This window comes from Phragmites australis, chromosome 10 (genome assembly GCF_958298935.1).
Source record: "Phragmites australis chromosome 10, lpPhrAust1.1, whole genome shotgun sequence".
Taxonomy (NCBI): Eukaryota; Viridiplantae; Streptophyta; class Magnoliopsida; order Poales; family Poaceae; genus Phragmites; species Phragmites australis.
Genome location: NC_084930.1, coordinates 32,749,020 through 32,766,598, shown reverse-complemented (window position 1 = coordinate 32,766,598; position 17,579 = coordinate 32,749,020). Strand labels below are relative to the sequence as shown.

General features: G+C 40.7%; 2 protein-coding genes across 2 annotated transcripts; both read left to right on the top strand.

The window, feature by feature from the left end:
- Nucleotides 1–1,875: 1,875 nt before the first annotated feature.
- LOC133930828 (long chain acyl-CoA synthetase 4-like) lies at nt 1,876–9,910 on the top strand. The gene is made up of 19 exons (XM_062377585.1): nt 1,876–2,080; nt 2,340–2,403; nt 2,962–3,051; nt 3,695–3,751; nt 3,865–3,913; nt 4,057–4,133; nt 5,289–5,328; nt 5,422–5,516; nt 6,231–6,398; nt 6,493–6,603; nt 6,685–6,772; nt 7,410–7,476; nt 7,677–7,752; nt 7,847–7,964; nt 8,086–8,331; nt 8,445–8,584; nt 9,126–9,308; nt 9,413–9,532; nt 9,664–9,910. The coding sequence occupies exons 1-19, from the start codon at nt 1,956–1,958 to the stop codon at nt 9,697–9,699; spliced, it is 1,950 nt and encodes a 649-aa protein (XP_062233569.1). The 5' UTR covers nt 1,876–1,955; the 3' UTR covers nt 9,700–9,910.
- Nucleotides 9,911–12,899: 2,989 nt separating this feature from the next.
- On the top strand, nt 12,900–16,334 carry LOC133930827 (DNA-damage-repair/toleration protein DRT111, chloroplastic). The gene is made up of 3 exons (XM_062377584.1): nt 12,900–13,828; nt 15,313–15,645; nt 16,038–16,334. Exons 1-2 carry the CDS (start codon nt 12,998–13,000, stop codon nt 15,610–15,612), a joined length of 1,131 nt encoding a protein of 376 aa, XP_062233568.1. The 5' UTR covers nt 12,900–12,997; the 3' UTR covers nt 15,613–15,645; nt 16,038–16,334.
- The last annotated feature ends 1,245 nt before the right edge of the window (nt 16,335–17,579 follow it).

Below are 17,579 nucleotides of genomic sequence, written 5' to 3'. Positions count from 1 at the left end.
CTTACCAAACTTATAAAATTAGAAGGAGAGATAAAACTTATGTTACTGGAAGAGAAAATTATTTATTCTTGAAACTTGTACTCGAATCGTATACATATAATACCAATTTGGGTAATCCATGATGTATTCATTTTATGTACCCATCTTTATTCACTTTCATAGTTTGATTTGTATATATTTTGATCAACTGTTAAAATTTTGTATTAGATGTAGGCAGTCTAATCAAAATTAGAATATATTTATCTTACCTGCATGTTGTGTATTACCTGCTGTTTGCTTGATGCAATGACCTTTAACTACACTGTGCTTATTAATCTATTATCTTAGTGACAATTTTGATTTTTTAATGAAGATATTGATTAATTGTATTTTGTATGTACTCTTTATTTAGGTATTTTATTTTTATAATAATTTGAATTTTTTTCTAAGACTATATTTGATATGGATCATTCCTTTTTCTATTCTAACCCTAATTCTAATTATTATTAATTATTTTATTTGGGCTCTTTATTTAGATATTTTGTTTCTCAAACTGTATGAAAATTAAATTGCTAATTTTTTATAATTTTTAATTTAGAATTAGTTATTTATTAATCTTATTTGATATAGACTATTTGATTTTTGAGTTTAGCTATTTATTAATTGTATTTGATATAAACTCTTTAGTTAAATCTATACCGTTAGATGTTCATAATAATAAGTGATTTTAATTTTTTTTTAAATAATTAATGTGTTACTTTCGTAAACCAGGGAGCGAATGCGACAACTCCCTTTCCAACTTTATTAATACCCGATCACAACATGTCAACAAGTATCCTCGTCGTGCAATTTTTTTTCAAAGTTTTAGTGTGCTACCACCATCTAGTAAAAAGATATGTGCTGTCTTTTGATGGGTACGGTATATTTGACCGCTATTTTTAATTAAAATATAATTATATAATCTAATAAATTTATAATATTATAAATGTATTTTTGAAGATAAATCTCTATATATATATAATTTTTATATTTTAAAACTAAATATTTTAAAAGTTATAGTATGATTTAAAATTTAAAATTTTGACTAGATCTTATTAAAAATATCATGTATTTGTAACCGGATAGATAGAGTAGTAATAACGTTTGCCTTGTAATACGTACACATACGCAAAAAATCTTCCCGGATTATGGTTGCATACCTGCACAAGTCTTCTACTTTTCTTGTGAGCAAAGTGTTTATCCATCCACATCAACATACTTATTTTTTCAATATTAATTGAATGCTCACACCCACTCACCTTACATACTCTATCATAAATCTAAACTATATCGGAGATGTACCTTTAAAGAGGACGGGCACAAATTTTACCACTAAACGTACTCATATATACGTGTACTATTTCTAATTCGGAATAATAATTTCAAAAGAAGTTAAGCACCTGTGGCAAATCTGTAACTCGAATCAAAGATGAGCATGATACCCCACCAGGATTTTTAAGCTACGTTCGTTTCTCGTGTCAACGTACTTATGGACGCCGTTTTGGGTGCACGAGCTCCGTTCAGCAGGACAATGTCAAACACGAGCTGTAGAAAGTACGGCGAGGCTCGTCAACGCTTGCTAAAGGTAAGGCGTGTGGTGAGCAGTTAACTTGGGTTAAGACTTATGGTAACGCGTGTGGTGAACAGTACTTTCTCCAGTCCATGTGCAAGGGTTAAAATTTTGCTGAAATTTTAGTAAAATTTTGTGAATTTCAAGAATTTTTGGTAGAACAAAATATCTTTTCGTCGGTTAAAAAATTATAAAACGAAATTGAAATCGCAGCATGTGCCAGGGAAGTCAATAGTCAGCACAACACGTAGGGGGCACCGTCGCCTATATCTCCCTGCTCAAACCTCTAGATGTCAACTAGCAAGGTATTAGCAGCCTCATCTTTCCTCTTCTCCCGTCTCTCTCTCTCTCTCTCTCGTCGGAGAAGATGAAGTACTTGGTGGAGGTGGAGAAGGCGACGGAGACTGCCGGCCCGGCGTACCGCAACGTGCTGGCCAAGGATGGCCTCCTGCAGCCCCCGCCTGGGCTCGACAGCTGCTGGGACATCTTCCGGTGAGCATCCATGCAACTCTCGCTTGGCGCTTCTTATCCTGCCAATCCTTCAGCTCGCCGGCAGCTGTGCTGTCGCCTGCCGCAGCCGCCACTTCCAAGCTAATTCGCATATCTGAACCCCAACTTTTAATTCTACGTCAAAATTCACGGTGAACCGATGGTGATCCGTACGTACGTAGGAACCGATGCTTCGACCGTGGCACGGATTATTTTGTTTGATTTTCTGATCATACGCCTTGTATGGTTTCTGATTTGGCAGGACGGCCGTGGAGAAGTACCCCAACAACCCGATGCTCGGTCGCCGGAGTGTGGTCGACGGCGAGGTAATTCCTCGGCTGGAATTGACGAGAAAATTCCAACTTTTTTTTCTGTCTACCTTTTGGAATTCTAGAAGATAGACTAGTACTATGAATATCTGATTGGAAGATTGAAAGCTCTGAGGAAAGTGACTTCGCTTGAATATACCGGTAATAGTCAAATACGGGAAATTGGTCGTCGTTTGAAAGGATGATGGTTTAGCTCGGTACGCATTATGACATAGAACAAGTCAAGAGAGTTACTACTTTAGTTTTTTCGGCATAGTTTGCTCCTATATATACTCATCTCTGTAATACTGTTAATCGTAAGCGATCAATAAGGGGGTATTTGGTGGACATATATGTTGGTTTAAGGAACCGCGCAAAGCCACAAGAATATGCAAACTCAAATTAAACCATTTTCTCCAAAACGACATTTACTCAATCGTAGAACGGAGACGTTTGTACTACTGTAGTAGCATATATAAGTAACAGATTCGTATGCATCAAGCTGTCACCTGATTTTCTTCTCATCATCTTGCATGGTGTAAATATATGTTTTTATATACATATATATATATGCAGGCTGGTGAGTATACATGGATGAGTTACATGGAAGTCTACGATATCGTGATGAAGCTTGCAGCCTCCATCAGCAAATCCGGAATCAAACAGGTAATTTTTTCACATTTATTTTCTTGGATAATTATTGGATAGCACGTTAGCTCACCACTCATGCATCTCAGAAATTGGTTCGTTGGATGCACGACTATATAATTATCCGCCACTTAATCCAAGCTGTTGATGATGAGTTTCATTGGTTTCGCAATAATACTGGCTCACCATCAACAGCTTGACCTCACACAGTTGCGATGAGTCCAGAGATATCGGAAGGGCCTTTTTTATATATATTGAACGAGTAATTTATTTGCAATGAGATCACGCCCAACAAAACAATAATCACCGGAGATTAACGAATTCCAACCGGCTTGCCCAAAGTCCAGCTTGTCTGCTTGTGCCGCAGGGGAGAAAGTCCACTCTTAGAATCGTCTGAACTCTGAACAGCTATTTAATCATCACCCTTCAGGAGTTGACCAATTGATCTGTGACTTGCGTAGGTGCTGGCATATGGATTTCATCCCAATCCATCTGGATATCGTATTCTAATTCTTAAACAAACTGTCAATTTGTTCCGGAGAAGCTAGTTTCACTGAGCCAACTGTCAAGAAACCGAATTTCTTTTAATGTTTTTCTCATCTACTGTACTGAAGGATTAATAATTCTATGATGTTTCTGAAGCGATCTGCCGATTTTTCAGGGTGAATGCTGTGGTATATACGGTGCAAACTGTCCGGAATGGATCATCAGCATGGAGGCAATACATCACTCATTATAGATTGATGCTGTCACTGACTGCATTTTTGCATGAACTGAAATAGAGCGCACCTATATATATATTCTGAGCTCTTATTTTATCTTCTTCCACAGGCTTGCAATGCGCTCGGGGTTTGCTGCGTACCGCTCTACGACTCACTTGGTAGATATGCTACTTATCATGCTTGTTAGAATGATAAGAAAAAACAATCAAACCTAAGCTGCAGTTGTAACTTGTAGAGGCTGGGATAATTGTATTCCTTCAACTAAAGAAACTTCTGTGGTGTTGTCTGTCTTTTTCTCCAGGTGCCGGGGCAGTAGAGTTTATCATATGCCATGCTGAAATCCAGATCACGTTTGTGGAGGAAAAGAAGATTGCAGAGGTAGGGCTACTTAATCATCGATTCCTTGTTCAACCATGTTGCGTTTCATTTTCAACACGAGCAGGAATTTCTAGGGAAGCACTTTTGAACTAGATGAGAGAAAAAAATCTCCCGTTCCCAACCAAACTGATCACTTGGGGGCTGATTGGTTGTCCACATAGTGAACATGTATAATCTTAGATAGAAATGTGTTTGGTTATTCGTATACACGGTTTTAATCTGACCCGACGGATGCAAATATATACCTACAGGCTGCAGCTCGATCTACATCCGCTCATACAGACGAACCCATTTATCAGGCTATAAAATCACCTTCATACGAGCAACCAATCGCAATATCAACTCTTGCATCCGCTATACGGTCTTAGATTCGGTAAGCCAAATAAAAACTCAGCTCAATCTGTACGATAAATATAAACAACTAAATACTCTTTTTTCAACAAATATAACTACACTCAGTCTGCTTTCATTCGGCCTGCATATAGAATCCATATATCCCCGGATCAGCCCAAGTTGGGCGAAACAAAAACGAGCCCGTTTACTCGATTAGGCCTCAGCCCAAAGTGAGGCAACGGGCTCAATTACAAACTTCCCCTCATTTCGGCCCGACTAGACCGCGCGTCTAGGGCCGGCGCCCGGCTGGGCCGAGGGGCAATGCGCCGGTGACGTTCTCGCCTTCGCGGCGCCGCCGTGACCCCGCTGCCCCCCCCCCCCCCACATGCTCCGTCCGGCGATTTGCCGCACCGCTCTTCGCATCGGCTCCGCACCGCCGCGGTGGCTCCGGTCGTGACAATGGCGCTGCAGCGGTTTGTCCTGTCCCGCGAGGAAGGCGAGGGCGACAGTCTCGTCTCCGCGGGCGATTCCGGCGTGTTTCGCGACGCCCGGCGGCGATTCCTCCGGGCCGACGAACGGAAACGGCGGGGTGAGATCTGATCTGCAGGTGTTAGTTTTACCGTTGTTACTCCGGTAGCCGAATAGCCTGCTCGATAGAGCAAGATGCAAACCATGGTTTCGTGAAATTTGTTTCGAACAAATGTGCGTGTAGTGATTATTGCTGTATAATGTATAGCATTCCTATTTTCTAGACTTTCTTGCCACTGTAGTTGGTTTATACTTGACAGTCTCCTATTTGCTAACTTTTTTCAACGATGGCAGCTCCTGAAAACTTGTCATGCCACTTCGAAGTATATGAAAAGTAAGTTCCTCCGATAACATGATGTTAATTCATAATTAGTTAGATGGTTCATCAATGTGGAACTCATATGGATTTTCTTATCTCGTTTGCCAGCGATCATAAGCTTTGGGGGTGTCACAAATGACCATAAAGAGGTAGCTAAAAACCATGGTCTGTCCATTTTCTCTTGGGAGGAATTCCTGATCACGGTAAGCATTGGTCTTTGTCTAGCTTAATTACTTAGGTGTTTCGGTAGAACCTTATGGAAATGAGTGCTTCATGACACACTTTTTTTAAAATAGCCGATATTATTTTTACCAAGTTGGTAAAAAAAATCTCTTTTGCCTTATTTTATATCTGACTCGTGAATGATTAGTTTCCTATGTACTAAATGTATATGCAGATAAGTGATTGTAACACTGGTGTTATAGTTGCACCACAACTTTGATGGAGGACCATGTCTCGAATGGAGAGTGGAAACCCAACATATCAGCCAAAAACTAAACTGCATGCCCAGAACAAAGACTAGAGCACAGTATAAGTAGCAACACTTTTCAAATTTGTGTAGATAAATACATCAAATCTTTCACATAGCGTATATATTTGTGCTTTTTTTATACCTAGAACTCCCTAGTAGAACCTTAATACTTATTGGAAAGGCCCAAATTAATTTATAAAAATCGTGTTACATATTATGTAATAGAAGTTTGTGTAACCTCCATAAACTTACATTCCTGTGGTACTACAAGGAAGATAAAATTTGTGGCACGCTTAGTGTTTTGTGTTGATCAAGCTCAAGACTATCTATACAAAACAATAACTAGTTGAAGTACATGCAATTCATATATACGGCTCGGGTTTTATCTCGTGCTAAGGACTTGTCATATAATGCACAAACTTTTGACTACCTTGCATTCTTATAGGGTGGCTCTCATCATTTTGATATGCCTGAAAAGAAGAAATCTGACATCTGTACGATAATGTACACAAGCGGTACAACAGGAGACCCTAAAGGAGTTATGATATCAAATGAAAGCCTTGTTGTAAACACCGTGGGCCCTGATTCTGTAATGCAGTATGTTGGTGAAGTTGTAAGTACAGAATATCTATTTTTCTTTATGAAAGAATCGTTGGTATCCACTTGCATAAAACTCATATTGGTTGCTCTCCACTCTCTTATTGCAGTTCAATCAAGATGATGTTTATATGTCATATCTTCCACTAGCTCATGTCTTTGATAGAATGTTTGAGGAAGTGTTCATTTACCACGGATCAAGAATTGGATTTTGGCGTGGGGTATGATTCTTGAGTACTCCTTCTTGAGTATTAGGCAATCGTGCATCCTGAATTCCTGATATTGGTGTCATGCATCTGTAGGATGTCAAGCTATTGGTTGATGACATTGCAGCACTAAAACCAACAGTATTCTGTGCTGTTCCACGTGTACTTGACAGGATATATTCAGGTAATTTCCAGATATCAAGTGTTAATACCTGAATGTATAGCTAATCAATTGTTTTGTCAATTAACTGAACCGGTTTTGGTTGATTGCGTAGCTTGTCTGTAATAACTGGATGACAATACTTGTCTATGAATAAGTATCTCTTTAATCGATTCAATACCCTGACATATCATATCTCATTTTGTAATGTTCACATGTTTAAATTACATTTTTTCTTATGACTTCATTATTTCCAAAGGCATTTGTTTAAGTAATATTATAGTTGATTCATAATAACCAGACTCCACAATAGTTTGCAATGAACCATTGTACATTGATAATGGCTTTACTTTCAGCGGAGCTAGCTGCTTCCGCTAGCTGCGGCTGTTGTGGATATCATAGTTGCAATAGCTGTCACAAACTCACAATTATATTTCTAAATTAAAAAACTGATAGTGTTGCAAAAGAGAATAAGCTAGAAACTGCCAAACTTCTCATAGAGGGATGTCTTAAAAGTATTGATCATCAAACTATTGAAGTTCTAAGAAATAGAGGTTGTGTAATATAATACTTCAGTGGAAGGTTACATGTAATTTATACTTGTGCTTGCCCCCTACTATGTCATTGACTAATGTTTGATGCATTTATTACGCTTACATAGGTCTTACAGCCAAGATTTCGTCTGGTGGTATACTGAAGAAAACTTTATTCAACATTGCTTACAAGATGTAAGTTTGCATACAATTAATTTATTTTTGCGAGGAGTACTCAAAGTTCACTGGATGGCCACTTAATTTCTTATGGTCTTCTTGTTACGATCTTTCACATCCTCTGAGGTTTTATTGTTTTCTTATATTTTTAATCTAGTCATGCTTTTGCATTCAGTATACTTTGTTACATCCATGATAAGAAATTAGCATATCATCAGGAAACTGGAGAGCATGAGGAAAGGAATTAAACATGAGAAGGCGGCTCCATTATTTGACAAATTAGTTTTCAGCAAGGTACAAGTTGATTAGCAACTCATCAGATATACTTAAAAATGTCAAGTCAGCTTCAACAGTACATTGTTGTTCTAACTTAATGCTTATCATTAAGGTGAAAGAAAGGCTCGGTGGAAAATTAAGAGTTATCGTGTCTGGCGGTGCTCCTCTAGCTGTACCAGTGGAAGAATTTTTTAGGGTTGTGACATGTTCGTATGTTGTTCAAGGCTATGGTATGTATCTTTTATTGTTTCAGTTCTTTTACCAAGTATAATTAAAACACCCGAGGTGATAAATTTGTGCATAGTATGGATTGGTACTTTTAGATAATACTGTGCATGTTTCCATGTTTAGGACTGACGGAAACTTGTGCGGGATCTATAGTATCAATACCAAATGAATTCTCCATGCTTGGGACTGTTGGTCCGCCTCTTCAACATATAGATGTACGCCTTGAGTCAATTCCAGAGATGGGTTATGATGCTTTGTCTAGCACTCCACGTGGAGAGATATGCATTAGGGGAAAGGTTCTGTTCTCTGGATACTACAAAAGAGAGGACCTTACACAGGAAGTCATGATTGACGGATGGTTTCACACAGGTTAGTTATTTCTGCAACTTTAACATGATGTGTCAGTTAACATTCTTACACAGCTGGATATCATGAGTATCTTTTACATGATGTTTCTAAGTATAATATCATTTGTAATGCAGGAGATGTTGGTGAGTGGCAACCAGATGGATCCTTGAAAGTCATTGATAGAAAGAAGAATATATTCAAGCTTTCGCAGGGAGAATATGTTGCAGTGGAAAATCTAGAGAATGTGTATGGTGTTCTTCAAGAGATAGATTCGGTAAGTACTATACTCACTTAATCTCTTAGAAAGGCACCGTCTTATTTTTTTTACATGTACAACAGAAATTTAGATCTTCATTTCCCCCATATGTTTATGCTGCTTGCTGAAAGAACTATCTAGGCCAGCTGATTTGGAGTGTTAGGAAACTACTAAAGGGTACTGTTTGATTGGAACAAAGCTCATTATAAGGCAATGATTTTTTGTGCCACATAAGTTTCTACGTCCTGCTTGCTTGTAAGCAAGTTTCTGATTATTATAAATATTTGTTATTTCGGATTAACTTTTTGGGCTCTAGTATGTTGATTACCTCAAAACGAAATTATAATGAAATGCAATGCTGAAAGCCTGCACCAGTAGTCTGTTATGATCATCCAAGTCAAATGTGGACCACTGAAACTATGAAAAAGGAAAATAATTATCTCATGTCCTTTTCCCTCGAACCATTTGATAGACATCGAAGACATAATTTGTTCTGTGGTCTCTCTTGTATCCACTTTACCATTTGTCCCTTTTTGATGTTTCTATTAATCTATTTCAGATATGGGTATATGGGAATAGTTTTGAATCTTCTCTCGTTGCTGTCGTTAATCCCAACCAACAAGCGCTTGAGCGGTGGGCTGAACAAAATGGTATTACTGGAAGTTTTGCTGAGCTATGCGAAAATTCAAGGGCGAAAGAACATATTCTTGCAGAACTCGCAAAGATTGCGAAGGAAAAGAAGGTAGAGTATCCTAACTACAGTTGCTACTACTGCTTGTGGCGTCCACATTTCTATGCAAATTGTGTTTTAAATGATTGCCATTTACTTATTTTTTCCTTTGCCAGCTGAAAGGCTTTGAGTTCATAAAAGCTATCCATCTTGACCCGTTACCATTTGATATCGAGCGTAACCTTATCACCCCAACATACAAGAAGAAACGGCCGCAAATGCTCAAGTACTACCAGGTCAGATATCATATTGAATAATTCCTCTCCCCAAATTTAGATCCATCATTTTATTTATTTGCCGACCTTTTTAAATGCGGCAAGTAAGACAAATCTCCACCAGTTAACTGAATTTATTTGAAATTGTTCAGGGAGCCATCGATGCACTTTACAAGGGCAAGAAGTAAAACGGTGACATTGCAGACCTGCTGAAGGTGTTCATGTGATCCACCGGTTTGTCTTCGTGTTATTTCAGTAGTCAATACCTGGTATCTCATTGTGGTTTGTATGGATGGAATCACATTCATGTGTTGTGTGGCTCTCAGTGATATAAGACTATATTTCATATGATTGAAATGACTGCAGTTGAATGGAGGAAATGACTTGTTTCTTGGATTATTGCTTTCCTTTTTACACAATTTACTGTAAATCTTACTCGCCGGCACCTGCTGCTAGTGCTGATTTCCAAGTTTCACATGCCGATATCTTGAAGCACAACTTTTACGCCTGGCTAAATTCACGGTGAACTTACGGCGATCAGTACGTAAGAATCGATGTCTGGTGCTCGTTTGATGATCGTACCTTTGGTTGCTCGGTCTGTGGATCAGTTTCTAGTCCCTATGTGGGATCAAGGTTTAATTATCAAACGGTAACCACTCCCGAGCGGTAATCGAAAATATGCGGATATCGTGATAACCGCTCGAAACTCGACTAAAATTTGCACAAAATTTATTTGCTAAAATTTGAAATTTGGATAAAAAAATCAGATTCTCTGTTTGGTATCGAGGCGATTTTTAGATTTATCGAGCGGTTTTCTCGAATTTTCCGCATTATTGGTAACCGCTCGAATTTCTCGATTTATCGAGCGGTTTTCTCGATTTTCAGTGAAGTAAAAAAAAACCCAAAAATTAACTCAATCTTGTAAAAAATCAATAACTAATTCATCTGAGCTTCAAATCAAGTGAAACAAATTTTGTTGTTTTCTTTGTAATATGATCTACATGATAAAGTATTTATACTCATAAAAAAATTAAAAAATTTCTGTGAGAAAATGTATTTGTTAAACTAATTTCAATGCATAGTTCACTCTTTGCTAATTCAAAAATCATTAAACTAATTTTTTTAGTCTTATTACATGATCCTATATCTTTTAAAAATACATGAAATCATGAATTAGTTATTGTAACATGCAGAATTGTGTAAATATGTTACGACTAGATTAATTCATAACTAACCCATCACACCTCTAAAAATATGTGTTTGCATGTTAAGCTTTTTCTTAGCATGAGTTAATAACTGAGCCGCACGTTTCAACTTTTTTTTTATTTTTTCAAACTTACTTCCTATATAATATGATGGAAACGATATTATTTTTGAAAAAAAATCTACATAAGATTTTAGAATTGTCTCTAGTTTTTGTTAAGATTTTTTTTTTGAATTTTAGGTCGTGTTCAGGTTAGTTCGAAATTATGCAACGGCGGATGTTCGAAATTATGCAAATGGCGGTTGCTCGCTCTCGTAGGGTCGAATTCGTTCACTTATACTTAAACACTTATGCTAAACTTTTTCTTCCTTCTTGATGAAATAATGTGCATCGCACATTCTAGAAAGAAATAAAAGGATGATTTGCTCTTGCTCCCTTGGGACTTGGGGTGCTTTACCGAGTCCTGGATGACTTCCTGCTAATCCGAGCTGTGGGACGGTAGGATCCAGATCCAAGGTCGGAACCGATTCCAAGTGCCCTCGCCCCTATGAATGACAATTTAACCCATTTTCAAATACCCTAATAAGATCGGGTATATATTAAATTGGTACCCACGGTTAATACTACCCGATGGATATATGAGTATAGGTATGGGTATGAGTAAATTTAACTCTTATTTGTGTCGCCCGTTTATCTGCGAATTCCTATGACTTGTGGGCACCATATAACCCTAGTCTAAAACCCCCCTCACCCACTGTCCCACACTCCCATCTGACCACCCTCGCGGCTGCCTCACGCTCTGTTTCTCAATCTATCATATCTCCCATCTTGTCTCGCTTGTCCATGACGATGACCAGTGCTCGCAGTCGCACCCGGAGAATAGCAGTGCCATCTCTGTTGATGCACGATCCCCACGCCCCAACTATAGCTGCGAGCAGCAAGAGTCAGGCCGCCTTGCCATGCAGCGGAGAGACCCAGTTCCACCTCCGCCGTTGTCGAGAGGTCGTGGAGGCCAAACGAAGGAGGGTGACGAGAGGCGCCGTGACAGGAGAAGCGGTCGCACCGGGTGTGCCACTGAGATGATTGCGCGCGCTACGATGTCATGGCATGGGTGGCGAAGTCAGATCCACGCCACTACCGTCTTCACCTCCGATCGTTTCCATTGCCCTCCTCGCTCATTATCCATTGTCGGTGAGGACCCTCTACCCTCCCCCTTCTCTCCCGCTACCTCAGCCGAGCCTCACCGCCCTCTCCTCATCGATGGAACGTCGCGCCGTTGCTGCGAGTAAACGGGTATACCCGTGGGCAGCAAGTTTATTACCCACTCTTCACCCTTCGTGGATATACCCACAGATGAGCTAAAAACTAGCAGATACAGATATAGATGAGTAGTAATCATAACCACCACGCCCCAATTATTATCACTACTCGTCCCTCATGAGGTGAGTAAAAACATGCACTACCTTTTAAAACACGCCCCCTAGTAAAAACTAGAGCATCGCACAAAGGATAAAATTGCTTCTTTGTCATCAAGTTGTTTGTGTTTCGTATAATTACCACCTTTTAGTTTTGTTTTGATAAATTACCACCAAAGTGGATATTTAGGTAGCTACTTTGCCATTCCTGATTTTATAATTTGTTTTCAAATGTTTTACCATGTACCACCACGTGAAATATTTGTTTTACTCCTGATCCAATTAAAATAGATGAGAGATCACATAGCCGATTAAACCATATCCCATCACCTGCGCTCACCCCATAGTATCGACCCGGGCCAACCAACCCCGCACAAGCTCCGCCCGACGGCCGCGCCACCAGATTCTAGCGCCGCCCCACGCCCACAGCGACCCGAGGCGCACTGGCCCACGCCATGGCGACCCTGAGGTGCACCTACCTACGCCACCTGGCGCCAGCACCACCCCATGCTGGCGACGACCTAAGGTGCGCCGACCCACGCCACCACACACTAGTGCCGCCCTCATGTCTGTGCCACCACACACATACTGACTCTGTATCATCTTATCTTGCTTCAATTCGATCATAGGTAATATAGATATTTCACGTGACCGGTATATAGTAAAATATGTGAAAACAAATTAAAAAACCAAGAATGACAAAGCGTAACCCAAAAATCTACTTTGGTGGCAATCTATCTAAGCGAAAATAAAAGGTGACGATTCTTCGAAGTGCAAGCAACCTGGTGGCAAACAAGCAATTTTCCCCGCACAAAGCCCCCGTCTCCTTCCCCAAACCAAATCAGAGCAGCCAAACCCTAGGGCAAGATGCTGGGCGGGCTGTACGGCGACCTGCCGCCGCCCTCGTCGGCCGGCGACGACGACAAGGCTTCCACCGCCTCCGTGTGGTCCAGCGCCACCAAGATGGCGCCGCCCACCCTCCGCAAGCCCGCCTCCACATTCGCCCCTCCACCGTCCCTCCTCCGGAACCAACATCCGCGCCCGCCCAAGGCCGCTTCCACCCCCGCTCCCCCTATCGAGGCCGCCGCCTCCTTCCAGCCCGCCTTCGTCGCGGTCCAGTCCACCGTGCTGGAGGAGTACGACCCCGCCAGGCCCAACGACTACGAGGACTATCGCAAGGACAAGCTCCGGCGGGCCAAGGAGGCCGAGCTGAGCAAGGAGCTCGAGCGGCGGCGGCGGGAGGAGCAGGAGCGGGAGAAGGAGCGCGAGCAGCGGGAGAGGGAGGCCCGCGAGCGCGAGGAGAGAGATTACCAATCCAGGGCATCCTCCCTTAACATCTCCGGCGAGGAGGCGTGGAAGCGGAGGGCAGCGATGAGCGGCGCCTCTGCTGCTCAGAGGACCCCCTCGTCCCCGCCGCAAGTGGATGGGTTCGCCATCGGGAGCTCCTCGTCCGCTGGCTTGGGCGTGGGAGCTGGCGGCCAGATGACTGCCGCCCAGAGGATGATGGCCAAGATGGGGTGGAAGGAAGGCCAGGGGCTCGGCAAGCAGGAGCAGGGGATCACCGCACCGCTAGTTGCTAAGAAGACCGATAGGAGGGGAGGGGTTATTATTGATGAGAGCAATTCGAGGTCAGAAAAGAAGCCAAAATCCGTCAACTTTGATGGCCAGCCGACAAGAGTTTTGCTGCTCCGCAACATGGTAAATACCATTTCTTTTGCCCAGGACTTGTGTAGGATAAGAGCGCCGCATCTGTTAATCAAATGCTGAATATATCAGTTTTTGCAGTTTTGCATAAATTTTGAATTAATACGATGTACGGGTATTGGGTAATGCTATGTAAGGAATTGGATTATTCGATGAGTTGCAGAATGTGTGCTGATCTATTTATATGCTCAGAATTATTACGCAAACTTCTAAGCAGAACTTGCTCATTGCATAATTTAATATCGCTATCTGCCTTCTGCTGTTATTGATCTTTAGTTCATAGTCTACAATGCACATTCTTTTAGAATACCTTCTCCTCGACAAAAATTGGATTTGCTGATATTGTAAGTTGGTAACTTTGTTGTTTAGAATACGGTCGAAACAATATAATGCAAAATAGTTTCAGCTGCATATTTTGTCGGGTCCATTAGCTTCCTAATGCAACCAGGAGTAACTACGTAGCATACACGGCTCTTTTGTGATGATTTTAGTTAATACACATCTGGAAATGCTGGATGAAGGCCTTGCAGATTTCTGAAGTTCGTCTTCTCCCAATCATTTTTATTGGCACATATGATTGGGATGCATTTTGGAGATTTAGTTCAACTTATTCAAAAGATACAAGCTCAATTTTAGTTCAAACTCCCACCAGATGAAAGTTGAGCGTATAGTGAGTTCTCTGTAAGATTTTGACAATAACACCGCGATGCTCCTGTCAGATTAGTGAATCTTGACAGTGTGCAATGGCCGTGAAACCCAATTAACACGATCGAAGCTGGTTCTGTAATGACTTTATCACCCTGTTTTGACACAGTGTTCACTCAAGATCGTGGTAAACAAAATTGATCAATCAGATACTAAGTATTTGATCCTACATGATTGGTAGATATCTATCTTGGTTTCAAAAACCTCTCTAAAATAAATACTCATGCAGTTATCTTGTTGAACTGTATGTCTGTTTTAACTGCGCGAGTCCTTGGATCCCAACCCTGCTTAAGGCCCTGTTTGGTTGGGCTTTTTTCCTGGCTTCTGCTTCTCAGAAGCCAGAAGCTCAACCAAACAGGCTGCTAAGAAGCTGACTTTTGAAAAGCTGAAAAACTAGTTTCTGAGTAAATGAACTAAAAGCTTAGAAGCTGGTTGAAAGGAGCTTTTCTGGCTTTTGGCGTGCTGAGAAGCTAAAAATTTATTGCAAAAGCTAATAACAAAAAGCCATCAGCCAGAAGCCAGAAGCCTGAAGCCAGCTTTTCAGCCCAAAAGCCAAAAGCCTCAGCTCAACCAAACACAAACTAAGTCTGTGAGGCATTTTTTATGCCTGGAGTGGAGGGATGATATGTTAAAAAGTTTGAACATTATTGGATAAAGAGTGCATTATTATTCATTTCTAGGAAGAGGAACTGTATTTGTTCAGCACGAAGGAAAACATTAGTGCTTAAATAAAGTGCACACCATTCTGATGCGTGAGACTGAACCATTTGCAGGTCGGTCCTGGTGAGGTTGACGATGAGCTGGAAGATGAGGTGGCATCAGAGTGCGCCAGGTATGGTACGGTGTCGCGCGTGCTGATCTTTGAGATCACACAGGCAAACTTCCCTGCTGACGAGGCTGTAAGGATCTTCATACAATTTGAGAGGGCAGAAGAAGCAACAAAGGCGATGATTGATCTGCAAGGGCGGTTCTTTGGTGGGCGTGTGGTGCAGGCATCCTTCTTTGACGAGGAAAAGTTTGGGAGGAACGAACTTGCTCCGATGCCAGGGGAAGTACCAGGGTTCTTTGACTAAAGAATGAAATGTTGATGTGGTATCAGATCAGAGGTGGGTTGTTATTCTTTCTTTTTTCCCTGGAGCATACCGTTTTTATAGCTGTTTTGTAGTGCTAGATCAGACATGTAAGGATACTAGTATTGATATATGTTATGGTTTGTTATGGTTTTTGAGTCATACCGCTTGTTACTGCACTACCATATACTTATACATGAAGAAATCTGACAATCTTCATGATAATGTAACAGCAGGAGAAATCCTTGAACATGTGATCAGATGAAATCCTTCATGTTAACTTGCTCATGTAATTCGCTGGAACTGAGTCAGTAGTCCATTATGTCGGTGAAGCTGTAGTTATAGAATCTCTGGTTGTATTCTGAAATAATCAGTGGAGTATTCTCTTGCATACAACTCATTAGTTGCTCTCCGGTCTCTTGTTGCAGGTCATTCAAGATGATGTTCACATGTCAGGTCTTCCACTGGCTCATGTCTTTCATTGAATGTTTTTGAGTTGTGGTGGTGTATGATTCTTGAATACTCTTTGAGTCGTTATTGACCCTTATGGCCTTACGCAATCAGTGTATGCACACCGAGATTAGTGTGCCATATATTTGTAGAATGTTAAACTGTAGTGTGTCATACTTTGTGTTGTTCCATTTGTTCTGGGGAGTCATCAGTCACTCTGCAAAAGCAGATTGAGGAAGACAACGATATTGCAGAGTAGAAAGGATTGTGATTCACCCGTTTCTGTCTTCATGCTAACTAGCTAGCAAGTGCTCGAGGCTTCACTTGGAAGGCACAGAATTTTCCTATTCCAACGGGAATCGAATTGTTTCTCGTAAAATTCCTGCATTTTCCTGTGGGAAATGAATTGTTCCGGTAAAGCTCCGCATTTGGAGTCCACCGTGGTTTGCAGGGAATCACATTCATATGATGTGCTTACGTTATAGGGCATATTTGGTAAATGTTTAATGGTGCCACGACCAATCTGAGTTGTGGCGAATAAATGGTTAACTACAAGTGTGATAAAGTTAATGGTGAATAAATTGTTAACTACAAGTGTGATAGGGTTAATAAAAAACTAAGTGTACGATATGTAGGTTAAAGAGTTAACAAAGTGTGGTTGGTCATAATTATGACATTCTATTAAAAGTTGTTAATATAACTAAGATTAGATATAAATAGGTTAGACATGAACCAAACATATTCTATTTCTCAGTCACTCATTTACATTTTTACACACCTTCATGCGAATCTTATTCGTGACCGGAATATTTATGATTGGCTAAATCACAAAACTGTTCCTGGAGCGGCCGTGCCTCTTTAATTGGGTCGGCACACCGGCGTAAGCACACGTTATGACACTTGCGTCACTGTCACTTCCACTGACTATTAGTCTATACGCGGAAACAGGTTTGAAGATTCCATGCCAGTTCTTCCAACCTTCTCCGTTGACCTCTCCTTTACCAATATTATTGTGATCTCTTCTTCTTCTACTACTTTTATAATAATTTCGGCCAGTAAAATTGCAGGGTTGAACGGTCAGCACTCAGCACTGTCCTGGTTTTGAATATTCCTAGGCCGTCTGCCGAATTTTCCAAAAGCGGTCTCTGGTGAGTCAATGCCGACACAAAACGCAGAAGAATCAGAGAACATGTCCTTTGTTTCAGTGAGAATAAGCGTACTATTCCAGGAGTATCAAGTCAAGTATGTGTCTACAACGTTATTTTTGCAAAATTTCAGTGTACAATCTTGCGAGCTTTTAGCCGAAATAGAGCAGCCTTCCGACTTCATTTCCCTCATTATATGTACACATGAGATCGAGTGCTTCATATGCCTTCATATGAACATGATCCTATAACACTTATGAAGTATTTCATTTTAAAATGGAAATCTTTCGAGAACTATTTTGTATTCTTCTACATCTGCAATCAAAATTAGACTTTTCACTTCCCCTAAAAGAATTAGAATTTTTACGGTGTAGT